At 34.6% G+C, this 27,609-nt stretch overlaps 2 protein-coding genes and 1 pseudogene across 5 annotated transcripts; all 3 read right to left on the bottom strand.

The window, feature by feature from the left end:
- The window catches only part of LOC105465917 (taste receptor type 2 member 46-like), an 80,476-nt pseudogene that overhangs the window by 30,944 nt on the left and 21,923 nt on the right, over positions 1 to 27,609 (bottom strand).
- Positions 697 to 27,609, bottom strand: LOC105465903 (taste receptor type 2 member 46). 4 transcript variants are annotated; one of them, XR_011609344.1, is made up of 3 exons: positions 26,572 to 27,609; positions 15,936 to 16,077; positions 697 to 832 (listed from the first exon to the last, which is right to left on the bottom strand). XR_011609344.1 is itself a non-coding variant. In XM_071072201.1 (2 exons), exon 1 carries the CDS (start codon positions 27,538 to 27,540, stop codon positions 26,617 to 26,619), a length of 924 nt encoding a protein of 307 aa, XP_070928302.1. In that variant the 5' UTR covers positions 27,541 to 27,609; the 3' UTR covers positions 14,349 to 16,077; positions 26,572 to 26,616. The 4 variants fall into 4 exon arrangements, 1 of the variants encoding a protein (XP_070928302.1); XR_011609345.1 differs by lacking the exon at positions 697 to 832 and adding an exon at positions 2,694 to 2,833; XR_011609346.1 differs by lacking the exon at positions 697 to 832 and adding an exon at positions 9,605 to 13,893.
- On the bottom strand, positions 810 to 1,869 carry LOC105465905 (taste receptor type 2 member 64-like). The gene has a single exon (XM_011714555.3). It carries the CDS (start codon positions 1,707 to 1,709, stop codon positions 810 to 812), a length of 900 nt encoding a protein of 299 aa, XP_011712857.2. The 5' UTR covers positions 1,710 to 1,869.

The following is a 27,609-nucleotide window of genomic DNA, read 5'->3' as shown; positions in this document are numbered from 1 at the left end:
ATAAATGGAAATACTTTACATCAGATGTCAACTTCAAAAAAGGTATCCTTTAATTCAAAAAGTGGAAGAAATGACTTTTCTAACTACACATAAAAAATTATAACAGCACTGAAATGATCATCATCATGTTTCTTCACTCCTATTACAAAAATGATTTTTATTCTAAGCTATTCACATACTGGTATTAAATCTAGTATTCTTCTGTACTGTTTTTGGTATACATGTACAAAACTTACTCTACATATGTTTCTCACTCAAATTTTGTTGTGTGCATCATTAGCTAACAATTTGCTTTCTACTAAACATAAAATAAGATTTCCTAATGAAATAAAACCTGCCCCAAAGATACATTATCATCATTGATTTAGAATTGCATGTCTTTACCATCCAAAAAATGAGGGGTTCACCAATGATAGTTAAGTACATATATGTGGTACAAATTACAATGGAAAACAGCATTAATTTCCTCATAAAAGCTGTAAGTTCCTAATTATAAATAGAGATAATAATTTCTTCAAAGGAAATATTATACAATGAGCTATAATAAAATATACATACAATATATATGTGAAATATACTCAGTTTCATAATTTATGGTCAATGTTGTTATTTATACATGCACACATATACACCCATATATATATGTAAGACTTTTCTAGGTATTTTTTTTTAAATTACTCAAATACATACACTATGGAACAATCAATAGAAATATAAAATGTTCCACACACTGTCAGTTTGTTTACTGCTAGAAGACACATGATGCTCCCCTTGTGAATCTATGGAGTTGAGGGTTTCTGTCCTTTCACTCAGCATGTCACCTGCCACAAAACTGAAAGAAAGGTCTGTTTTAGTTTCCTATTTCCCATAATCAGGATGAATGAGTGGAATGAAGGATACATGATTGCAAAAGTTTGGCAAAGCAGGAATACAAGTTTGCTCTGCTGTTTCCAAGGACTCCAGGTTAAAGTGATTAGACACAGAAAGTAAATGGCAAACAACATGAGAAAGGAGATCACGGTTTGCAAAGATTTTACGTGGACCTTGGTGCTGAGATCTTGAGATCCTTTGCCATGGAGCTGCATCTTCTTGAGATGTTTACACAGAGAACAGATTAACAGCAGAAAACATATTAGGGTCAGAGTGAAGGGTATGAGGTTTGCTAGCGTGCTTAGAGTCAAGTTTGAAAGGTGTATTGCATTCTTCAATTTGATCTTCCAAGTCACATTTCCTTCATATTCTTTTGTCCACACACCCTCATCCATGGTTACCACAGCAAGATTACAAATCAAAGATACCAAGGGCCCCAACAGTATCACCAGAACAACACTCTTAATTCTCTTCTGTAGGTGGAGAAAAAGAAGGTTGGAGAAATTGGCAATCTTGAGCAAATAAAATATGCTGAGGCTAGCAGTAAGCCAGATGCTGAAATGGTTGATTATTGCCAAGATATTAGAAGGAAAAATTCTTACTTCTGAACTACATAAAGCCGAATTAAACACAGTTGCATACCAATATAATAATATGGCCCAGAGTAAACCAATTCTGTAGATCACGAGAGCAGTGAGAATTTGGTCAACTAAGGAAATCTTTCGCGTCTTAACCCAGTCAATGACATTTACTAGAGCTATGAAGCCATTGGCAAAATTTCCAACAACAAATGCAAACACTAACAGAATTGATAAAATGATGAACAGAAAATACATCATGTTAGATGTTAGACCAAAAAAATTGCAGGCTTAATAACACTGGTTCTGATTCCTTTAATATCCAGACTTTAACTTCAATAAATACTTGATTACTAACTGTGCAATAACATTGGGCCTTTAAATTCTGTGGCTAATGTCAACAGGAAAGCACCAGCATATACTAATGGATGAGTTCAAAGCTGTCTTTATAGAAATAGAAAATATTGTTATTCTCAAAACAGCTCAAATTCACTCCTCTTAATATACTATGTTTCCCTGCTACATGCTGAATTTTTTATACTGATGTTGAAGTGGAAAGTGAATTTTCATGTGTCAGTATGCAAATAAAGGCATATTCTTTTTCATTGTTTTGCAATTTTTTGCCTTGTTTAACTTCTCCATAATTTGTATGCAGCATCCTCAGTTGTTTCATAGGGAAATTTTAAAACCACATACATATATCATACAGTAAATGTCTAAATCATTAAAAGAGCTTGGTCATAACTAGGATCATACCAATATGGATTTATTTTTATGCCAGACTTAAATACCAGATTCTAAACCTTTTATCAAAATCATCCAAGGTTCTCTTGGAAAGCCCTGGGAGGACAATACAACTTAAAATCTGGTTTCTGATAACCAATAAATTTATATGACATCATTATTAATAAACTCCTAAACATATAGACGCACATACACTCACACCCTTAGGAGATGGAAAGAATTGTTTTCTTATAATTCCCCAAATGGAAAATGAGTTTCCAGGAGGTCATCCAGGTGGAATTAGTCCTATTTTCCCACTCACGGCTGTCAGACAATGAATAATATTTATCAAGCGTGTTTCTCATGCTTAGGTCTTTGGTATAATTACACTCAACTCTGTTTTGTTTAAATATTAATTATTTAATTAAAATGTTCAGCAATTTTGTAAATATTTCAAAGTACCCTACACTTTGTCATATAACCTTGCACTACCCTCCCACCACAGGCAGGGTGACTACCTTGACCTTGGACTCCACATTCCTTCCTGTAATTTGCTTCAGTCAACAGGAAATCAGTAGACTTTACAGAGATTTAAGACGGCTTCCATACTGGAGTTTCTCGCTCTTTTCCGTTTACCGTGAGGACATCATTTGGCTAGTACACTGTTCCCAGAAGAAGAATGAGAAACTAATGGAGTCAGAATGCCACTGCCTTTTCTAGCCTAAATCAGCTGAACTAGCTTCAAGATGCAGTACATGACCCATCTCCAGTAACCAGAGCCATCCACCAAACCTAGCTTAGAAAAATGAAATCCGAAGACATGTGAAGTACAAACATTTAAAGCAATTTTGGAGGATTTTCTCTTGCAGAAAAACGTAACTGATATAGGCATTCTGCTAAACCAAGAGTGTGGGAAACATGTCCACACTTGTTGTGTCAGGAATTTGGGATTCAAGGGAAAAACAGACTGAGAATGTCAAAGTTTTGTCACATGAAGTGGATAATTAAGCCTAAAAGAAAAGTCTATTGAAAAATCTGCGGTTGGCAGGTAACATCATGTCAACTTTCAGAAAGTTGTAACTAAAATCAGAAAGTTTCTACTTAAAATTTCTTAGAGTTATACATAAATGTATACAAATAGTGAATTTTTTACTTCAGTGTATAATGAGCAGAGTGATAGTAATTTTCATGGAACATTTCTTCTAATTAATAATTTTTATATTATAACTAGACTGCACACTTAGAAATTACCCAAAAGGAAAATATAGCAATGTGTCATAAACACTCATGTAACCATCATGTAGGGCTAAACATGGAACATTGCTAAGAGCCTAAGTTTACCTCAATGCCACTTTCCAAGTCCCTACACCTTTCTTCACATCTCCTGTGATAAGCAACATCCATAATTTATGATGATCTTTTTAAAATTTTCTTTATACTTTACCAACAAGGAATATGACCCTAAACTCAATAGCTCAGTTTGTCCTGCTTTGAACTGTGTATAGGTGCTATCTTATATGTTCTTATTCATGGCTTCCTGGAATCAATACTATGTATCTGAAATTTAACTCCATAGTTGCATGTACATGTGATCCATTTCTTTTTGCTTCTGTATAATTTTTCATTTTATGATTTTACTGTAATTATTTATCCATCCTTATTTGATATATATTTGGGCAGCTTATTTCTGAGCTATTATGAATAATGCTACAGTGAGCATTCTTTCACATATCATTTGCTACAATTCTTTTGCATATAATATACCTGGGTGTGCAATTACAGGGTCCTTGATTATGATGTTCACATTCTCCTTACATAAAAAAGCCCAAAACATAGTTTGACTAAATTTATTCCTGTCACTTTTATCTCCAGTCTCCTTATTCCTATTTGCGTATATCTTATTATACATTCAATCCAAGAAGACAGTATTGTTTTACTCAGTCAATATTTACTTAGAATTACACACATTTTTCATTGTCATTAATCTTTATTGCTCCTTGCCTGTTTAACTTTGTATTTTCAGTAATTTTATTTTATCTGAAAAATATTACTTTCAAATTCTGTTTTTGAAGGTCTACTATTCTTTGGAAATACACTGAAGACATGATTCCCATGATTCCATTGAATTCCTGCTTCCATATTTTCTGTTAAAATTAGGTTGTATTTAGAATGCAGTTCTTTTCAACATTATCTTCTACCTCTAGCTACTTTTCAGATTTTCTATTGGTCTTTGCTGTCCTGAATTATTTTATGTTAACTTGATTTTAGTTATCAAGCCTGACATTTGAGATTACAAAAAATAAATGGAGGCATACATTTTATCACTTTTAGAAAAATCCTTGCAACATTTCTCTTGCTCTATTTTCTCTCCTCTTATCTTACAGAACTCCAGAAGTATGTTAGGTGTTCTGACTGTAGCATTAATGTGTTACCCTCTAGCTTTGTATATTGCCATCTCACTCTCTGTGCTTCATTCTGTGTAGCTATCTTCCAATTCACTTATTCTCTCTTCTACTGCATCTAACTGGTTAACTCTGTCTATTGGATTCTCAATACTGATAATTCATTTTTTTCAGTCTTATTCTTTTAGTGTTCGGAATAATCTTTTATTCTCCTTCCATAAATCATTTTCTATGGGGAAACTGAACAAACTACTGATAACAGCATGTTCTTTTTAAAAGTGTTTTTGACTTTTGGGGCTTTTTGTGTTTTGTTTTAGTATGTTAGAAATGAAAATGGTAACAATTTTCTTTGTTTCCCAACACTTTGGTCAGAGAATAGAATAGAAATGTTGTTCTGGAATTTACCTTCAATTTGAAAGAAATTGGAAATTAAGTTGATTTAAGTAGCTTTTTCTGGATACTAGCTTGTCTGTTGCTGGGTCCTCACCACAAATTCTGCTCACAGGCAAACTCAATGAGCAGCACTCAATCTCAAAATATCATTGCAATAGATAAAATATATTTCACCAACCACAGCTACATTGTTGTAGTCAGTGAATTAATTTTCACTTTGCTTATGTTGTAGAAATGGGGCTCTCTGCCTTTGAACTCCATCATTACCTAATGAAATAGAGAAGATGTGGGGGAGGGATTACTTCTCTTTGATTTATTTAGCCCTAAAATCCTTTCTTTATAAATAAGAGCTTGATTGTGAAATGGTTTATTTATTTTTCATATTAAGCAACTTTATTTATACTAAAATAAAAATCTTTTTGTAATGTTACTTGGATTAGTTTAATATAATCTGTAATTGTTTCCTTAAGCAATGTATTTTAAACTACACTACACTTAACTTTCTAAATCTAAATGTATTCGGCCTGACTTAAACTTTGTTGTTTACTAATATAACTTTCTTACAATGATATCTCTTAGAAATTACATAGACTTTACCCAAATTATGTGTGTAAATATTTCAGAAATAAATCATTTAATAAGATAGATGTAAATGTAGATGATGATAATAATGATGATGTCAGCTAAAAGGTAGAATGTTATATAATAAATGTGATTTTGGTCTTCTTTTCAAAGCACTACAGTTAATGGTGGTGGGAGAACACTATTATTCTTCCTCATAGATTCACATTTTTTTTTTTAAGACAGAATTTCTCTCTTGTCACCCAAGTTGGAGTGCAATGGCACAATCTCGGCCCACTGCAACCTCTGCCTCCCTAGTTCAAACAATTCTCCTGCCTCAGCCTCCAAGTAGCTGGGATTACAGGTGGCTGCCACCACACCCAGCAATTTTTTTAAAATTTTCTGTAGAGATGGAATTTCACTATGTTGGCAAGGCTGGTCTGGAACTCCTGACCTCAGGTGATCCACCAGCCTTGGCCTCCTAGAGTGCTGGGATTACAGGCATGAGCCACTTTGCCTGGCATGATTCATATATTATTCCCAGAATCAGGCCTAGACAAATACCCTCACATAGCATTTCATCAGGAATAACATAGAAACAACATATTTCCAATGATTTGCTTGGTATTTCTTTTCTTTTACCACATTCTAAAAATTATGCCAAAAGTGACCTCTAGTAAAGAATACTCTCTTTTTGGCTGTTTAATTTTGTTCTACTTTCATATGAACTGACACAAATACTCTGTGCAATTATAGAGTATATAAGCTTCATTTCACCTTTTAATAGCATCACTAACAAGTTAAATTCTCAAAACTGCTTATTTACATTGTCAGTTATGGTCACAATATCTGGGTGATTTTATTTAAAAAGTCAAAGTAGTTACACTACATATGTTTGAAGCCTTAACAAAATTATCTTTCTATGAATTTTTCTCTAATATTCAAAAAATGTGTAGTATCAAAATATTTTTTCACACGTGTACACATGCATGGTATTAAAATCTTTCAATAGCATCATTAGCAACCCAAATTCTTGCAAATGCTTTTTCAGATTCTTAGCTATGGTGACTAAATTTGGATTATTTTACTATAGCAGTCAAAGTAGCATTATACATGCACAAACATACTCAAAGATCATGCTAATATGTTTGATTCCTTAACAAATTTGCCTTTCTATGATTTTTTTCTCAACGTAGAGCCAAAAAATTTATAGTAACAAGATATTTTACCCAACACGCAGGTGTACACATGAATAGTATTGTGAAATTAGAATGCTAACAATATGAATATAAATATTTCATTTGGAGACACATTTTGGATATATTTAATTTAATATATTTAATATCCATCTTACAATAATTAATTGGAAATTCATGAATTTCTGACACTTTCAAATGTGTATCATAAGTAATTTAATTGTAAATAAGAAAAAAGTGTCTATCAATAATAAATATTCAAATTTTGATGTTTCAAATTCATGTTAGCCTTAAGAAGGTGGATTTACAGTTCTTGCTTATGTCTCCTTTTTTTTAAGTTAACTTAAGGAAAGTTTTGGGCCAGGTGTGGTGGCTTACATCTGTAATCCCAGCAGTTTGGGAGGCTGAGGCAGGAGGATTGCCTGAGCACAAGAGTTCAAGCCCAGCCTGGGCAACATGGCAAAACCCTGTCTTTAGAAAAAATAGAAAAAATTAGCAGGGTGTTATCGAGGGATCTGGCCAGCAGCCCGCAATGCAACAGGGCTCTCTCTCTGTTCCCAGGTGGATCGTCAAGTCGAGAAATAATAGACACACACAAGGTAGTGAAAGCTGGGTCCAGAGGGGTCACCGCCTTCTGGTTCCGCAGTGCCAACAATGCTCTGGATATGCCAGCATTTATTAATAAGTTTAGTGAGGGCGGCGGTAGGTTAGTGAGGGATTCAGTGTCATTTGATTATGAGGTGAGAAGGTCACATGGGGATGAAGTAATTCTTTAATATAACATCTGTATGCAGAAGTACAGTGTACAGAGATAAGAATTTACAATATAGTGTGTGCATCAGTCATTTCTAACAGAGCCTTAAAACAGGAACAGCAATAACAGTTACAGCAAAAGTTGGTTACAAACAATTCATAGAAGCAGGACGTGAAGTTTAATTTCTAACAGAGTCTTAAAACAGGAACACAATCTTTCCATAACCTATGATTAGCAAGATATTAATCAGCAGTAACAGTTGCAGCAAAAGCTGGTGAGAAACAATTCATAGAAATAGGATGTGAAGTCAGACAACTGGTTAGACCAGAAATTCTCAGAAGGGAGAATGCCTTAACCCTAAAGAGACCTGGAAGAGCCGCGCAAGATGAAGGAGTTTATAGCCATATCTTATTCAAATGGACAGGCGCCCCCCATGCATCCGTTTATAAGCTTTCCACAAGGGTTGCATTCCATTCCCAGAGCTATGAGCATCTGCTTTTCTGGGATAGGAATCTTGGTGATGTGAAACCTCCCTGACTGTACGTCCATTCGTAGGCTCTCTGCAGGGGGACGCACATCACATGCTGTTAGCTCCTTCTGGCAGTCCAACCTGGCATTGCCTTTACACAATCCTGCATGAAATTTTGTATTTACAATAATCAGGAGCATTTTATCTTTTATTCCATAGCAATAGTTTCAGGGGTCTCCCTACAGGGTGTGGTGGTGCACACCTGTTGTCCTTGCTACTCTGGAGGCTGAGGTGAGAGAATCACTTGAGCCCAGGTGGCGAAGGTTGCATTGAGCCAAGATTTTGCTTGTGCACTCCAGCCTGGGCAACAGAGTGACACCCTGTCTCAAAATAAAAAACGAAAAGTTTTAAATTTTAACTTGGATTTCTTAGTACCATAATGCTCTATTCTCCTTTATTCAGCAAAAACTCTAATTACAATGGTATCTATGAGAATATGCTGTATCACCCTAATTTTACATTTAGAAATGTACTTTATGTTTCTGCTTTTTTAACATTTTTTATTGTGGAGCATAACATACATATGGAGAGTAATAACACCTCATAAACAGAAAGAGAAAAAATTATAACGTTAACATCGATGTTACCACACCTTTGTCAGAAAATAGAATTTGCCAGCAATCTAGATAATCCTAATATATGTCTTCTTGCTGATAATTTCCTCCCTCCTGACTATTCCAATTGTTATGATGATCACTCATATGTTTCACTGTGGAGTTTTATCACCAATGTAATAAATTACAATTATTAAAATTAATGTTTTTCAATCTTTATGTAAATTAGATTATACTAAATGTATTTTTCCATCTTGATAATTTGTCTCACATCTGTATTATTATCTATGTAGCTCAAATTTGTTCATTTCCTTTGTTGTATTATTCTGTTGTAAACTGTGAGTCTTGTTTGTTAATTTTGATCACTGTATAGTATTCCATTGTATAAGTATGATACAATTTGTTTATCCATTTAGAGGAATGATAGACATTCCAAGGACTTCTCAACTTTAGCTACTGAAACTCAGTGATATGTATGTGCATGGATATGAATTCTGATAAGAGTGTAAATACTGAGTCTTAGGATGTTATCCTTAATCTTAATCAGATAATGTCATACTCAGTCAAAATGATGGCACAGATTTATAATTCTAGGAGTAGTGTATGAAAATTCCCATTTTTTCATATCCTTTCCAAAATAAGTAATGTCAGGCTAATATTTACACTTTCATATTTGTATAAAATATTATTAACCAATAGTTTCCAAGTCCTTTTCTATTCTTATTCAGAATGTATTTTTACTTCAAAAAATTACATTAATATTTTTTCATTCTATGACTGTTATTTCATATATACTTATTAATAATGTCTTATATATTATACATATTTATTTATATTTCATTATAAATTTGTCTAACCTTTTTTCTTCTAGTTTCAAATACTCTTTTGTTATAAGCAAGTGTAATTATACTGGAGATGCTTCCTTTAATCAATCATTATGTCAAATGACTTTGAAAAAATATAATTAGTTAATAGTATACTGTCAGGGAAATTTCAGGATTGTTTAACAACTCTTAAAAGGACTCAAAGAAAAAAAATGTTGAAATATAAAAATAGTCTACAAGTTTAAAGTAGGCATCTATAGTAAAATATAAATATATTATTATTGCTAAAAAATGATTGGTAGTAAGTTTATTATATCTGAATTTTTTTAAAGGCAGGACAGATATCATTGGTCAAGATTCTCTTTAAGGTCCTGACCTTAACTTCTATGTGTACCTGATTTCTGAATGTGCAGTAACGTTCTTGTTCCTTTTAAATTCTGTGACCAATGTCAAACAGGAAAGTATCTCAATATGTTAATGGATGAAATCAATGCTGCCTTTATGGAAAACATGATAATTTCCAAGACAGCTCAAATTAACTCCTATTCAAACACAATGTCCTTGCTGTAAATTAAAATTTTCCATATTGGTGTTAAAGTGAAAGGTGAATTCTCATCTACTAGCATGCCAAGGAAGAGTTTTTTAATTGTTCTGCAATTTTTTCCTTGTTTAACCTCTCCATAATTTGTGTTCAGCAATTTCAGTTGCTAGAGAAATTTTACAACCCAGTACATAGGTGAAACATTGGTTGCATAACCTGGTAAAGGGAGCTTGGGCATAAGTAGGATCATCACCAAAGTGGACTTAATTTTTCAACACCAGTAACATGTAGAGTGAATCCCAACTTTTCCTACCAAAAGGATTCAAGGTTTTCTTGGGAACCTCAGAAAGGACAGTAATTCTTAAAACTCGGTTGCTACTAATACTTTTGTATAACTTATTGTTAACAAGCTCATTAATGCAAACACACTCACACACATACACACATACTCACCCCCTCGTGGATAGAAGGAATTGTTGTCCTATAATTTCTAAAATGGAAAATTAATTTCAGGGAGATCATCCAGATAGAAGTAGCCCAATTTTCCCATTTGGGCTTTTCAACCCATTTTCAATATTTATCAAACTTATCTCTCATGCTGAGGCCTTTGACTAAGTTTTTCTCTTTAGTTAATTTTTAAATGTTAATTTTTTAGTTAAAATTCTCAACAATTGTATAAATATTGTGGGGTACTTTTAAAACACATGCTTTTCATTGAACAGTCTGTATTTCTTTGCATATGAATATTTAGTTTTATTTTTCTCTAATTTATTTTTGATTACTTAATGGTTTAAGAGGAATAGATGTTAAACTCAGTATCCAATCTTGGATTTTATTTCTTTTCCATTTTTTAGTATAATTGTTCTAAGGAAGGATTTTGGAGTCAGACTGCCAAGACAGGAAACCAGATTTTCTGCTTCATATAGTTATGGTCAGACTTCATTTCACAACTACTCTCTGCCTCAGTATAATTATCTGTAAAACTCAGATGATAATAATATTCTCTTTTGGTAGTCTTTATTAGGAGTTAGTATACTATTTGTATAACTGCTTTCAATTTGACCTGTCTAGTACTAGCAGGAACCAAGAATTATTAATTTTTCATACAATCATGTGTTACTTGATACATAAAAGATACCAGCGAGAACTTCCTCTTTTATGGGTGAGGGCAAGGAAGACAGGGTCTTGCTCTGACACCCTGGCTGGAGTGCAGTGGCTTGACCACAGCTCACTGCAGCCTCAAACTTTTGGGCTCAAGTGGTCCTCACACCTTAGCTTCTGGAGTAGCTGGGTCTACAGGCATGCACCACAACATCTAGATAATTTTTTAAAATTTTTTTGTAGAGACAGAGTCTCCCTATGTTGCCCAGTCTGGCCTTCAACTCCTGTTCTCATGTGGTCTCCTCATCTTGATCTCCCAATGTGCTTGGATACAGGCATGAACAACAGCACCTGACTGAGAACTTCCATTTTTGAGTAGAAGACAGAAGTCTCAGAAAAGCATGATATCCTTCTGCTACAACTAAGATAAGATAAATAAAAGGCCAAAATTATATTTTATTTTATTTTATTTTTATTTATTTATTTATTTTTTGGATGGAGTCTCGCTCTCTCGCCCAGGCTGGAGTGCAGTGGCACAATCTCGGCTCACTGCAAACTCTGCCTCCTGGGTTCATGCCATTCTCCTGCCTCAGCCTCCCAAGTAGCTGGGACTACAGGCTCCTGCCACCACGCCTGGCTAATTTTTTGTATTTTTAGTAGAGACGGGGTTTCACCACGTTAGCCAGGATGATCTCAATCTCCTGATCTCATGATCCACCCGCCTCAGCCTCCCAAGTAGCTGGGATTACAGGTGTCGACCACCGTGCCCGGCTAATTTTTGTATTTTTAGTAGACAGTAGGTTTCACTATGTTGGCCAGGCTGGTCTGGAACTCCTGACCTCAGGTGATCCACCAGCCTCAACTTCCAAAGTGCTGGGATTACAGGCATGAGCCACTGCGCCCAGCATGATTCTTATATTATTCTCAGAATCAGGCCTAGACAAATACCCTCACATAGTATTTCATCAAGAGTAACATAAAACCAACATATTTCTAATGATTTATGAGATACTTTTTTCTTTTACCACATTCTAAAAATTGTGCCAAAAGTGACCTCTAGCAAAACATACTCTCTTTTTGGCTGTTTAATTTTGTTCCACTTTCATATGAACTTACACAAATACTCTGTGCAAAGATAGAGTGTAAAAGCTTCATTTCATCTTTTAATAGCATTATTAACAAGTGAAATTCTCTCTACTGCTTACTTTCATTCTCAGCTAATGTCACAAAATCTGGGTGATTTTATTATAGCAGTCAAAGTACTTACACTGAATATGCTTTATGCCTTAACAAAATTATCTTTCTACTAATTCTTCTTTAATATTCAAAAAATTTGTAGTATCAAAATGTTTTTCCTCACACATATGTATACATGTGTGGTATAATCTTTGGTAAAAATATGTGCATTATTATTTCATTTAGGATAAATTTAGAAAAATTGTCCTGTATATTTAATATCTATATTACTATAATTTATTGGAAATTCACTAATTTCTGCCACTTTGAAATGTTGTTATCATAAATAATTAAATTGGAAATAAGAAAAAATGGTGTCTTGTATAATACAGATGCTCAAAATCTGATGTTTCATAGTAAGAATAACATTAAGAATGTGGAGGTAGACTTCCTGCTTATCCCTTTCCTTTTTAAATGAAAGAAAAGTTTAAAATTTTATCTTGTATTTCTTACTATCATAATGCTCTATTCTTTCTTCAGCAAAACTCTAATTATCATGATATGTATGAGAATATGTTTTTTCAGCCTATTTTATATTCATCATTGTTTTTGCTTTATAAGTATTTTCATGATTGTGAAACATATTTATAAAGTAATAATACCTAAATGTATAGTAAATAAAAAAATTATAGCATTAAGAGTCATGTTACCACATCTTAGTCCTAAAGTGGAATTTGCCAGCAATCCAGACACTCCTCATATATGCCTTCCTATTGATATCATTTCCCTTTTGTTTCTTCTGTCCCTACTATCCCAATTGCTATAATAATCACTCTTATGTCTCACTTTAGAATTTTGCCACCAATGTAATAAATTGCTACTTATTAAAAATATATTTTTGTAAACTTTATATAAATGGAATTATACTGAATCTTTTTTCAATTTTCATAATTCCTCTCGTATCCATGTTGTTCAAATATGTTCATTTTCCTATTTATTTATATTCTTTGTAAACATGTCTCTCTCGTTGGTTCATTTTGATTGCTGTATAGTATTCTATTGTGCATGTATGCCATAATTGATTTATACATTTTATCACTTATGGAAATTTGAGAGACTGCTCACCTGTAGCTATAAAAACTCAGTGATATGAAAGTTCAAAACATAGGCATAGGCAAGGCCTTCATGACTAAAACACTAAAAGCCATGGCAGCAAAAGCCAAAATTGATGAATTGGGTCTAATTAAACTAAAGAACTTCTGCACGGCATAAGAAACTACCATCAGAGTGAACGGGCAACCTACAGAACGGGCGAAAAGTTTTGTAATCTATACATCTGACAAAGGACTAATGTCCAGAATCTACGAAGAACTTAAACAAATTTACAAGAAAAAAACAGACAACCCCATCAAAAAGTGGGCAAAGGATATGAACAGATACTTCTCAAAAGAAGACGTTTATGCAGCCAACAGACACATGAAAAAATGCTATCATCACTGGTGATCAGAGAAATGCAAATGAAAACCATGATGAGATACCATCTCATGCCAGTTAGAATGGCAATCATTAAAAAGTCAGGAAACAACAGATGCTGGAGAGGATGTGGAGACATAGGAACTCTTTTATACTGTTGGTGGGAGTGTAAATTAGTTCAACCATTGTGGAAGACAGTGTGGTGATTCCTCAAGGATCTAGAACCAGAAATATCATTTAACCCAGTGATTCCAATACTGGCTACATATGCAAAGGATTATAAATCATGCTACTATAAAGACACATGCACACGTATGTTTATTGCAGCACTATTCACAATAGCAAAGACTTGCAACCAACCCAAATGTTCATCAATAACAGATTGGATAAAGAAAACGTGGTACTATTTCCTGGACACATAAAAAACATGTTTTGCATTGAAGAATCTACACTTCTTTGTGTAAGAATATTCAGTTTTATTTTCCTCTATTTAATTCATTTTTATTTACTTAATGGCTTAGATGAATAGATGTTAAAATCAGTCTCCAATGTTGGATTTTATTTCTTTACAGTTTTATAGTATAATGGTTTCTAAGAGGGGATCTTGGAGTCAGACTGCCAGGACAGGCAACCAGATTCCCAGCTTGGTATAGCTATGATGTGAGACTCCATTTTCCAACTACTCCCTATCTCAGTATAATCACCTATAAAAAGCAGATGATCGGCCAGCTGCAGTGACTCACACCTGTTATCCCAGCAATTTGGGAGACTGAGGCAGGTGGATCACCTGAGGTTAGGAGTTTCAGACCAGCATGGCCAACATGGTGAAACCCTGTATCCACTAAAAATGCAAAAATTAGCCAGGTGTGGTGGTGTACACCTATAATCCCAGCTACTCAGGTGGCTGCAGCAAGAGAATCATGTGAACCCAGGGGGTGGAAGTTGTAGTTAGTCGAGACCACTGCACTCCAGCCTGAGAGACAGAGCTAGACTCCGTCTCAAATAAACAACAAAAAAAGATGATAATAAAACTGTCTTTGGCTAGTTTTCTTAGGAGTTAATATACTATTTGTGTAACTACTTTCAATTATACCTGTTTGCTATAGGCAGGAATCAAAGATTGTTATTTATTGATTCGAACCTGTTTTACTTGATATTTAAGACACAAGTAAGAACTTTCACTTCTTCTTTTTATTTCTTCATAGACAGAGGCTCCTTCTTTTACCCAAGCTGGATTATAGTGACAGGATCATAGCCCACTGCAGCCTTGAATGCCTGGGCTGAAGCAATCTTTCTGCCTCAGCTTCCCAAGTATTTGGAACTATAGGCATGCACCACCACATCAGCTAATTTTTTAATTTTTGTAGAGATGGAGTTTCCCTATGTTTTAAAGAGAACTCCTGCTCTCAAGGGATCCTCCCAATTGGCCTCCTACCTTGGCCTCCCAAAGTACTAGGACTACAGGCAGGAGCCATCACATCCAGCCTGCAGTGGGAATGCTTGAAGGTCAGATGCTACCTAGAGCTTCGGTTCATGTCCATCCCCAGGTGGATCTAATCAGTTTGTAGTTATTACCTCTATTAATACCTATTAGAAGAAAAAACATTTCTTCTAATTAATAATTTTTATATTATAACTACACAGCACACTTAGAAATAGGCCAAAACAAAAATGAATAACGTAGCAATGTGTCATAAACACTCATGTAACCATCATGTGAGGCAAGACATGGAGCATTGCTAAGAGCCTAGGTTTACCTCAATGCCAATTTCCAATCCCCTACACCTTTCTTCACACCTCTTGTGATAGGCAACACCCATAATTTATGATTATCTTTTTTTAATTTTCTTTATACTTTACCAACTAGGTATGTGACCCTAAACTCAATAGCTTGATTTGGCCTGCTTTGAACGGTGTATTGGTGCAATCCAATATGTACTTATTCATGGCTTCCTGGATCAACATTGTGTATCTGAAATTTAATCCCATAGTTGCATGTACATGTGATTCATTTCTTTTCACTTCTCTAGATTTTTCCATTTTATGATTACATTTCTAACATACTAAAACAAAAAACAAAAAGTCAAAAAAATCAAAAACATTTTTAAAAAGAACATGATGTTGGCCAGGCACGGTGACTCATGCCTGTAATCCCAGCACTTTGGGAGGCCAGCATGGGTGGATCACGAGGTTAAGAGCTCGAGATCATCCTGGCTAACACAATGAAACCCCGTCTCTACTAAAAATACAAAAAATTTACCAGGGCATGGTGGCGGGCACCTGTAGTCTCAGCTAGTCAGGAGGCTGAGGCAGGAGAATGGCATGAACCCAAGAGGCAGAGCTGACAGTGAGTGGAGACTGCGCCATTGCACTCCATCCTGGGTGACAGAACGAGACTCCATCTAAAAAAAAAAAAAAGATCATGATATTAAGAGTAGTTTGTTCAGTTTCCCTGTAGAAAATGATTTATGGAAAGAGAATAAAAGATTATTCTGAACACTAAAACAGTAAGACTGAAAAAATGAATTACCAGTATTGAGAATCCAACAGACAGAGTTAGCCAGTTAGATGCAGTAGAATAGAGAATTAGTGAAATGGAATATAGCTCACAGAATGAAGCGTAGTGTGAAACAGATGGAAATATACAAAGCTAGAGGGTAACACATTGATGCTACAGTAAGAACACCTAACATACTTCTGGAGTTCTGTAAGATTAGAAGAGAGAAACTAGAGCAAGAGAAATGTTACAAGGATTTTTCCAAAAGTGATAAAATGTATCCCTCCATATATTTTTAGTAATCTCAAACTTCAAGCATGATAACTTAAACCAAATTAACACAAAATAATGCAGGACACCAAAGACCAATCGCAAATATGAAAAGTAGCTAGAGGTAGAAGATAGAGTATGTTGAAAAGAACTGCATTCTAAATACCACCTGATTTTAACAGAAAATATGGCAGTAGGAATTCAATGGAATCATGTCTTCAGTGCATTTCCAAAGAGTAATAGACCTTCATAAACAGAAACTGAAAATGATATTTTTCAGATAAAATAAAAATGACTGAAAATACAAGGTTGAACATGCAAGGAGAAATAAAAATTAATGACAATGAAAAATAAGTGTGTAATTCTAAATAAATGCTGACTGTGTAAAACAATATTGTCTTATTGGATTAAATTTATAATTGATAAGATATATGCAAATAGCAATAAAGAGACTGGAGATAAAGGTGACAGGAATAAATTTAGTCAAACTATGTATTGGGCTTTTTTATGTCTGTGAGGAGAATTTAAACATCATAATCAAGGACCCTGTAATTCTACACCGAGGTATATGTATGCAAAAGTACTGTAGCAAATGATGTGAAAGAAAGCTCATTGAAGCATTATTCATAGTAGCTCAAAAAATAAGCTGCCCATATGTATATCAAATAATGATAAATATTTGCAATAGATAAAATATAGTTCATCAACCACAGCTACATTGTTGTATTCCACGAATTAATTTTCACTTTGCTTGTGTTGTAGAAATGGGGCTCTGTGCCTTTGAACTCCATTATTACCTAAATGAAATAGAGAAGATTTTGGGGAGGGATTACTTCTCTTTGATTTATTTAGCCCTAAAATCCTTTCTTTATAAATAAGAGCTTGATCATGAAATGGTTTATTTATTTTTGTTATTAAGCAATTCTATTTATACTAAAATCAAAATCTTTTTATAGTGTTCCTTGGATTAGTTTAATACCATCTATAATTGTTTCTTAAGCAGTGTACTTTAAACTACACTACACTTAACTTTCTAAATCTAAATGCATTCAGCTTGACAAGAACTTTGCTGTTTACTAATATAACTTTCCCAGAATATCTCTTAGAAATTACACAGACGTTACCCAAATTATGTATGTAAACATTTCAGAAATAAATCATTTAATAAGACAGATGTAAATGTAGATGATGATCATGATGATGATGTCAGCTAGAAGAGAGAATGTTATTTAATAAATGTGATTAGGGTCGTCTTTTTGAAGTACTGGAGTTAAGGGTGCTGGGAGAACACTCTTATTCTTCCTCTTGGATTTATGAGGTTTTTTTTTTTTTTCGAGACGGAATTTCTCTCTTGTTACCCAGGCTGTAATGCAAGGGTGCAGTCTCGGCTCACTGCAACCTCTGCCTCCCTGGTTCAATCAATTATCCTGCCTCAACTTCCCAGGTAGCTGGGATTACAGGTGCCCACCACCTCACCCAGTTAATTTTTGTGTTTTTAGTAGAGACAGGGTTTCACTATGTTGGCCAGGCTAATCTGGAACTCTTGACCTCAGGTGATCCACTGCCTTGGCCTCCTAGATTGCTGTGATTTTATGCATGAGCCACTGTGCTTGGCATCATTCTTATATTATTCTCAGAATCAAGCCTAGACAAATACCCTCACATAGTATTTCATCAAGAATAACATAAAGCCAACATATTTCAATGATTTACTTGCTATTTTTTTCTCTCAGCACATTCTAAAAATTATGGCAAAAATAACCTCCAGCAAAGAATACTCTCTTTTTGGCTGTTTAGTTTTGTTCCATTTTCATATGAACTTACACAAATACTCTGTGCAATTATATAGTGTACAAGCTTCATTTCATCTTTTAATAGCATCATTAACAAGTTAAATTCTCTCGACTGGTTATTTACATTCTCAGCTTCTGTCACAAAATCTGGGTGATTTTATTATAGCAGTCAAAGTAGTTACACTACTTGTTATATGCCTTAATAAAATTATCTTTCTACTAATTTTTCTCTAATATTAAAAAAATTTGTAGCATCAAAATATTTTTCCTCACACATGTGTACAATGCACACACATGCACAGTATTATCATCTTTGAATTTCAAAAATATGTGTGTAATTATTTCATTTAGGGATAAATTTTTAAAAAATTGTTATATATATTTAATATTTATACTACTGTAATTTATTGGAAATTAACTAATTTCTGCCACATTGCAATGTTATCATAAATAATTAAATTGTAAATAAGCAAAAAAGGTGTCTAGTAAAACACACTCAAAATCTGATGTTTCAAAGTAAGAATAACATTGAGAATGTGGAGGTAATTTTCCTGCCTATCTCTTCTTTATAAAATTAATTTAAAGAAAAGTTAAAAACTTTATCTTGGATTTCTTACTATCATAATGCTCTATTCTTCTTTATTCAGAAAAAAACTCTAATTGCAATGATGTCTATATGATTATGTCTTTTCAGTCTATTTTATATTCATTTATTTAGTATATGTTTCTACTTTTTAAACATTTTCATTATTGTGAAACATAACATATATATATATATATATAAAAAGTAATAAGGCTTAAAGGTACAGTAAAGAAAAAATATATAGCATTAAGAGTCATGTTACGGCATCTTGGTCATACAGCAGAATTCACCAGCAATCCAGGCACTCCTCACACATGCCTTCTTGTTGATATCATTTCCCTTTTGTTTCCTCCATCCCTACTATCCCAATGTTATGATAATCACTCATATGTCTCACTTTAGAATTTTGCCACCAATGTAATAAATTGCAATTTATTAAAAATATATTTTTGTAAACTTTATATAAATGGAATTATACTGAACCCTTTTTCAAACTTAATTCCTCTCATATCTATGTAGCTCAAATTTATTCATTTTTGCTTTTATTTATATTCTTTGTAAATATGTCACTCTAGTTAGTTCTATTGGGACAACTAAGTTCCTCTTCAAAGACTCAGCTTTCCAGCCATAAGTTGTAAATGTAAATGAATCCTACCTCTCACCCCTCCTTCTTTTTGAAAATCATGCATTTACCCTATTTGGAAAAGTTTAAGTCTAAGCCATTCAGGATCAGCTTAGACTGTGCAGTCCAACTCCAACCAATAGACGAAGGACATAGAAACAGGAACTGTGTTAGGATTAAAAACTCCTTCCCTCCTTTGTTAGGTGTGCTCTTGGGATTGTAACAGGTGCAAGCAGCACCCCTCCGCCAATGTAAAGGTGCCTTGCTGAGAAATTTTCTGTCCAAGTGCTGATTTCTTTTGGCTACTCCAAGCACATGTTTCCGACAGTTCATTTTGATTGTTGTATAGTATTATATTGCAAAAGTATACCATAATTAATTTATTCATTTTATCACTGATGGACATTCAATAGACTTCTCAACTTTAGCTATTAAAACACAGTGATATGCATGTGTGTGTATATGTATTCTGATAAGAGTGCAAATACTGGGTCTTCGGATGTGATCCATCATCTTAACCAGATAAAGCCACACTCATACAAAGTAATTGCTGTGATTTACCATTCTAGGAGCAGTGTATGAAAATTCCCATTAGTTCATACGCTTTCCAAAATAAGTAACAACAGGCTAATTTTTACACTTTTATATTTATATGAAACATTATTAAACCTAATATTTTTGAAGCCTTTTTCTATTATAATTCAGAATGTATCCTTAATTCAAAAATTGTTTCTATTTTTAAATTCTATGACCATGATTTCACACACATTTATTACTAATGAATTATATATTTCATCTATTTATTTATTCAAATTCCTTTAATAGTTTTTCTAATATTTTTTCTTAAAGTTTTAAATACTTTTTGTTATGAAAAGGTATAATTATGCTAGACATATTTCCTTTAATCAAATATTATGTCAAATGACTTCAAGAAATATAATTAGTTAACAGCATACTGTAAGGCAAATTTCAACATTGTTTAACAACTCCTTAAAAGGATTCAAAGAAAATAATAGGCTAAAGTATCAAAATAGTCTATAAATATAATGAAGGTGCCCATGGGAAAATACAAATTCGACCATTACAGTTTTGGAAAAACAAAATGATTAATGGTAAATATACCATGTCCGAAATTTTTTAAGGCAGGCCTAATGTCAATGGGCAAGATTCTCTTTAAGGTCCTGTCCTTAATTTCTATGTGCACCTGATTTCTGGTTGTGCAGTATGTTCTTGTTCCTTTTAAATTCTCTGGCTAATATCAAGCAGGAAAGCACCAGGGCATGCTATTGAATGAGTTCAAGTCTGTCTTAATGGAAAATATGATAATTTCCAAAACAGCTCAAATTAACTCCTATTCAAATACTATGTCTTTGTTATAAGATAAAATTTTTCATACTGATGTTGAAGTGAAAGCTGAATTCTCATTTGCTAGCATGCAAATCAGGTCATATTCTTATTCATCAATTTGCAATGTATTTCCTTGATTTACCTCTCCATCATTTCTGTTCAGCAATGTCAGTTGTGAGGGAAATTTTCCAACCTAATACATAAATCATGCATCGGATGCCTACACTGTTATATGCAGCTTGGTCAGAACTAGAATCATGACCACTGTTGATTCACTTTTTCGATCCCAGATTTTATGGAGAGTGAATCCCAACTTTTCCTACCAAAAGCATCCAAGGTCTTCTTGGGAAGCCCAGAAAGGCCAATATTCCTTAAAATCTGGTTGCTGCTAATTAATAATTTTATATAACTTATTGTTAACAAGCTCATTAACATAAACACATTCACACGCACACAAACATACACATCCTTCACGGTTGGGAAAAATTATTGTCCTATAATTTCTAAAACAAAAAATTAATTTTCTTACTCGGGCTTTTAGTGCATTTTCAATGTTTAGCAAACAATCTCTCTTAATTCTCTTGAATCTAATACTTAAATCTTTGTTATTTAATTAAAATACTCAGAAATTTTATAACTATTCCTTGTATTCTTAAAAAACATGTTTTCCATTGAAGAATCTGCACTTCTCTGTGTATGAATATTCAGCTTTGTTTTTCCCTATTTAATTTATTTTTACTTACTAAATGGTTCAAGATGAATAGATATTAAAATCAGTCTCCAATCTTGGATTTTATTTCTTTTCCGTTTTTACAGTATAATGGTTTCTAAGAGGGAATCTTCTAGTCAGACTGTGAAGACAGGAAAGCAGATACCCTGCTGGTTAGCATATAGCTATGATGTGAGACTGCATTTTACAACTACTGCCTGCCTCAGTATAATTACCTATAAAAAGCAGATGATAGGCTGGGCATGGTGGCCCAGGCCTGTAATTCCAGCATTTTGGGAGGCCAAGGCAGGTGGATCACCTGAGGTCAGGAGTTTGAAACCGGCATGGCCAACACAGTGAAACCCTGTCCCCACTAAAAATACGAAAATTAATCAGGTGTGGTCACACACACCTATAATCCCAGCTACTCAGTTGGCTGTGGCAGGAGAATCATTTGAACCCAGGAGATGGTGGTTGTAATTGGTCAAGATCACGCCACTGCACTCCAGCAGGGAGACAGAACAACACCCTGTCTCAAAAAAAAAAAAAACAACAACAACAAAGAAAGGAGATGAAAATAAAATTGTCTTTGGTTAATTTTGTTAGGAGTTAATATCCTCTTTGGATAACTACTTTCAATTTTACCTGTTTGCTACAGGCAGGAACCAAAGATTATTAATTATTGATTTGATCCCATTTTACTTGATATTTAAGATACCAGTGAGAACTTACACTTATTTTTTTCTTCTTCTGAGACAGAGTCTCCGTCTGTTACCCAAGTTGGAGTACAGTGGCAGGATTATAGCCCACTGCAGCCTCGAATGCCTGGGCTCAAGCAATCCTCCTGCCTCAGCTTCCCAAGTATTTGGAACTATAGGCATGCACAACCACGCCAGCTAATTTTTCAATTTTTTGTAGAGATAGAGTCTCCATAGACTGCACAGGAAACTACTGCTCTCAAGGAATCCTCCTATCTTGGCCTCCCAAAGTACTAGGACTATAGGCTTGAGTCATCATATCCAGCCTGCAGTGGGAGTTTTGAAGGTCAGATGCTACCTAGAGCTTCGGCTCATGTCCATCCCAAGGTGGATGTAATCAGTTTGTAGTTATTACCTCTTCCTGAATGTGTAATTGAAATGGATATATATGGCAGCTGTCAGAACTCTCACATTCTTCCTCAACTGTAGAGTAAGGGATATTATTATAGCAGGACCAAGGGGAAGCCTCTGAAATTCTCCTCTACTGGCAACACAATGTATAAAATATAGTAACTGCATTCCCTAAAGAATGGAATTGGTCACTGCCATGACAAAGTACTTTAAAGTTACAGGGAATGGTAGTCTCTTTATATCTCTATTCACTTAACCTATCTGGCCTCTACCAAAACCAGATGGGTTATAGAATGAATGCAGACTACTATAAACTTAAATCAGCACTTACAAAAGCTTTCCAGGATGTGCTATCTTCACTGAGCAGAGCAGAGCTTCTGGTACTTTTTACGGGGCTTGTGATTTGGTTAATGTTTCTTAATCTACATCCATTATGAGGGAAAATCAAAACAATTTGCCTTGTAAAAATAATAGCACTGCTTCACTGTTTTATGTCAGGGTTATGTCACTTCTGTTCTCAGTTTAATTTACATTTTTAAAAAAATATTCTGCTAATTTAACATATTAATAATGTTACAGACCGGGCCCTGTGGCACATGACTGCAATCCCAACACTTTTAGGAAGCTGATACAGGCAGATCACCTGAGCCCAGAAGTTTCAGACCAGCCTGGGTAACACGGTGACATCCCAGCCCAACAAAAAGTACCAAAATTAGCCAGGTGTAGTGGTGCGCCTCTGCAGTCCCCGCGGCTAGCAATGCAGAGGCGAGAGAATCACTTGAGCCCAGAAGGTTGAGGCTGTAATGAGCTGTGATCCTGCCCCTGCACCCCAGCTTCAGGGACAGAATGAGACTCTGTCTCAAAATAATAGCAATACTAATAATATATAACTTGGTACAATAATCAGGAAGTGACAAGTTTCTTAAATATAATAAAATACTATAACACTGAGCAGAAGTAAAATACCAGAAGGAAAGAGAGAAATAGGAGAAGATTCAGGAACATAAACATAGGTGATGTTTTAATGCGTTCGAGTGTCCCCTGTCTATATGTTAAAACAATCTTTTTTTTAAAGAAAATGGCATGTTGCTCTCTCCATATATTTCCTATCACTACAAAAGAGGCACAATGTTTTGGAAGCCTATTGGGATTTTGGAGCTAACATATTCCACATTTGAGAATATTGCTCTGACCCATGAATGAAGTTTCTAAAGGCTACTGCTCTCAAGTGGAACCTAGAACAAAAGAGGGCTCTACCGCAGATACAGGCTCCAGTCCAAGCTGCTGTGGTCCAAGCTGCTCTGGTCACTGTGCCAGATGATCCAGCGGAATTCAAAGCTGCTAGCGGCATGCATAGTGGACATTATAGGACACTATGCATGTCACTGAGAAGCCTATAGGAGACGGGAGAGCAAATCCTTATGGAATTAGTGCAAGAACATTCCCTATTCAGCAGATAAGTATCCTCTGTCTGAAAAACAAAACAGCAACTGCAGAACATTAATCCAAGCATAGAGTTCATTTAAGCACACACTCCTCTAGGCACAAAACCCTGTGCAACTCTGCAAGTCATATGCTCTGAAAGCCAGCCATGACTGGAGGACATGAGCATGTCTGAGTGGCAAAAAGATTGGACTGCACTGGACACAGACATGTGCTTTCCTAGATTCCCTTCACTATCTCCCATTCCCCTCATCAACGCCTTGCCTGATGCAGATCGTCCTTCCATTTGGAACTTGAATGCATCACCACACTGTGGGCATGAGGTCTGACATCCATAACCTCCAGCAAGGGACTGGATGATGTAAGGCAGAACAACAGAGATGGTTGTTCTGCCTCAGGAATACCATGGCCAATGGGAAGTACAACACTAATGACAGCTGAGCAGATTCATTCTCTCTCCTCTCTCTCTTCCATGCACTAATGCCGGCTGCGGTTTGCCCTTGTAGCCTGTCTGGAAAAGTGCTAGGAGCCAAGTGCATGCATCTGATGACCACCGTGCTGTCTCTCTCACCTCACTGTGAAGTGGCTGCCAGCAGAGTCACACCAGACATCACCACACATTGTTTCACATTTGTTCTTGTGTCAATTTCCATATTTCCCTGCCATTTTTGTCTTGAACTTGCCTTCCAAATAAATGTCATCGCTTTAATATAAGGTATTACATTAAAAATATTTTAGCAAAGTAGCTGATTACTAACTCAATTTTTTGAAAGGAAATGAATTATTTATATGATAACCAACAAGAAAATATCGTAATACAAATATATAATTCACAGTAAAAAAATACATATGCAAGTAGATCAAAGTATTTTATATGCTTCTTAAAAATATTGTCATAGGTGCTATCTAATTTTGATGTTCTACCTTATCTCCAATTCAGACATCTGATACAGCTGCATCAAGACTATATTAGTATGATATTTCCCCTAAAATTGTGGAATAGCCAAATTTTTCCTCTGAGGAATGATTCTTCTTGGATAAGCCGGTAACCTCAACCTGAGACCAGAACAGAGGAATTCATGCAACTGCAGATTTTGTGATGGGTTTCCTTTTCATTGGTTTACCACATCAACTTATGTGTTTTATCCACCCATTTATTTGTTTATTAAAATATCATTTTTGACCATCTATTCTTGGTGCTGGGTTCTAGGTCCTGGGATTCAACAGAGAGCCAGGCAGACACGATTTCTTCCTTTAGCGTACTTACATTGTACAGAGGATGATACATGATTTTAAAAAGTACATAAATCAGGTGTGGGGATGATCTATCTTAAGGTTAAAACAACATTGTTAAAATTTCATAACACCAAGAATTAATACAGTCATATAGAATTTAGCTGTGAACAAGACTGTACATTTCCTTCTTATAATGGAACTTCCTATTAATGAATATGTCAACACACTTCCATTTCACCACTGACAACAAAATTACAACACTAGGGCACATCCTATAATTAATACATAGATTTCATAGATACTATTTTAACATTTACAAAAAGTTTCACTGAATTATTTTCCATAATTTCTGTAGTAGTTTCACGTTGATAGTTTTTTTTAGAAAAGGGAAGACTGCAGTTCTCTTATCTGAAGTTTAGAAGGAATTTGACAAATGGAAGATAAGGATATAATTAGCAATTCAGGAGCTTAGAAGTGCTTTAGAAAAAATACTAAAATAATTTACATCAGAGCTCAATTTCAAAACAAGCATTTCTTTAATTCAAACCTGAAAGAAATGACTTTTCTAACTGCATATGGAAGCTGATAACAGCAATCAAGATCATGATAATGATTTTTCGATCCCTCTTATAGAAGAGATTTTTCTCTAAGCTATTCACATACTTATATTAAATCTAACATTCATCAGTAGTTTATGGTAGACATAGACAAAATTTACTCAACGTATGCTTGTCACTCGAATTGTTTTGTGTACATTGTTTTCTAACAATAATTCTGATTGCTTTTTACTAAGCATAAAATAGAAATTCGTCATGGAATAAAACCCTGAAGATATATCCTCATTATTGATTTAGAATTGAATGACCTTATTATCCAGAAAGTTGTAGGTTAAAACAACGAATTCTAAGCACACTGTGGTATATTTGTGTGGTTCATAACAAAAGAAAAAAGCAATATTTTCCTGAGCTAAGCTGTTAGTTCTTAATAATTATAAATAGACATAAATTCTTCAAATGAAATATAAAATACATATATAAAATAAACATGGCTTCATAATTCTAAGGAATTATTTTCTATAGTTTGGCAGTTTTTGTGGAAAAATAATAAAAAGCATGTTATTGTCAATGTTCTTCAGTTTTTCATACACACATAAATACACACACACACATATACTTTTCTAGACTAACTTTAGGTAAAAGACTTTTCTAGGTATACATTTTGAAATTATTCATATACACATACATTACAGAAAACACAGTAAGAAATAGAAAATGTTTCATACACTACCAGTTTGTTTTCTGCTAGGAAACACACAATTCTCCTCTCGTGAATCTATGGAGATGAAGGCTTCTGTCCTTTCACCCAGCATCTCACGTTCCACAAAACTGAAAGAAAAATCTGCTTTAGCTTCTTGTTTCCCCAAATCAGGATGAGTGGGTGGGATGAAGGATAGCTGAATACGACAGCTTGGTAGAACATGAAGACAGGTTTCTTTTCCAGCTCAAAATTCCAAACTGATAGGATCATGGACAGAAAGTAAATGGCACATAACAGGAGAAAGGAGGTCACAGTTTGCAAAGCTTTTATGTGGACCTTGGTGCTGGGATCTTGAGATCCTTTGCCGTGGACCTGCATCTTCTTGAGATGTTTACACAGAGAACAGATTAACAGCAGAAAAGACATCAGGGTCAGAGTGAGGGGTATAAGGTTTGCTAGCATGGTTACAGTCACATTTGAAAGGTACACACTCCTCAATTTGATCCTCCAAGTAATGTTTCCTTCATATTCTTTTCTCCACACAATCTGATTCATGTTCATCACAAAAAGATGACAAACCAAAAATAGCAAAGGCCCCAACAGTGTCACCAGAATGACACTCTTAACTTTCCTCTTTAAGTGAAGAAAAATCAGGTTGGAGAAAGTGGCAATCTTGAGCAAATAAAACATGCTGAGGCTAGTAGAAAGCCAGTTGCTGAAATGGTTGGTCACTACCCAGACATTATAAGCAGTGATTCTTACTTCTACACTATAAAAAGCTAGATTAAACTCAGTTGCATACAAATGTAGTAATAATACCCAGAGCAAACCAACTCTGGAGACAGCCAGACCAGTGAGAATTTGGTCAGCAAAGGAGATTTTTTGTCTTTTCACCCACTCAATGGAATTTACCAATGCTATGAAGCCATTAGCAAAATTTCCAATAACAAATATAACCCCTATTAGAATGGAAAAAGTGATGGACAGAAAAGTTATCATATCTGAACAGACAAAGAGAAATTTTTTAAATGCTAGTGTAATATCACTGGTTGTGATTGCTTGAATATC

This window comes from Macaca nemestrina, chromosome 10 (genome assembly GCF_043159975.1).
Source record: "Macaca nemestrina isolate mMacNem1 chromosome 10, mMacNem.hap1, whole genome shotgun sequence".
In the NCBI taxonomy this organism is placed as follows: domain Eukaryota; kingdom Metazoa; phylum Chordata; class Mammalia; order Primates; family Cercopithecidae; genus Macaca; species Macaca nemestrina.
The sequence above is the reverse complement of the archived record's forward strand: the minus strand, read 5'-3'. Positions and strand labels throughout refer to the sequence as shown.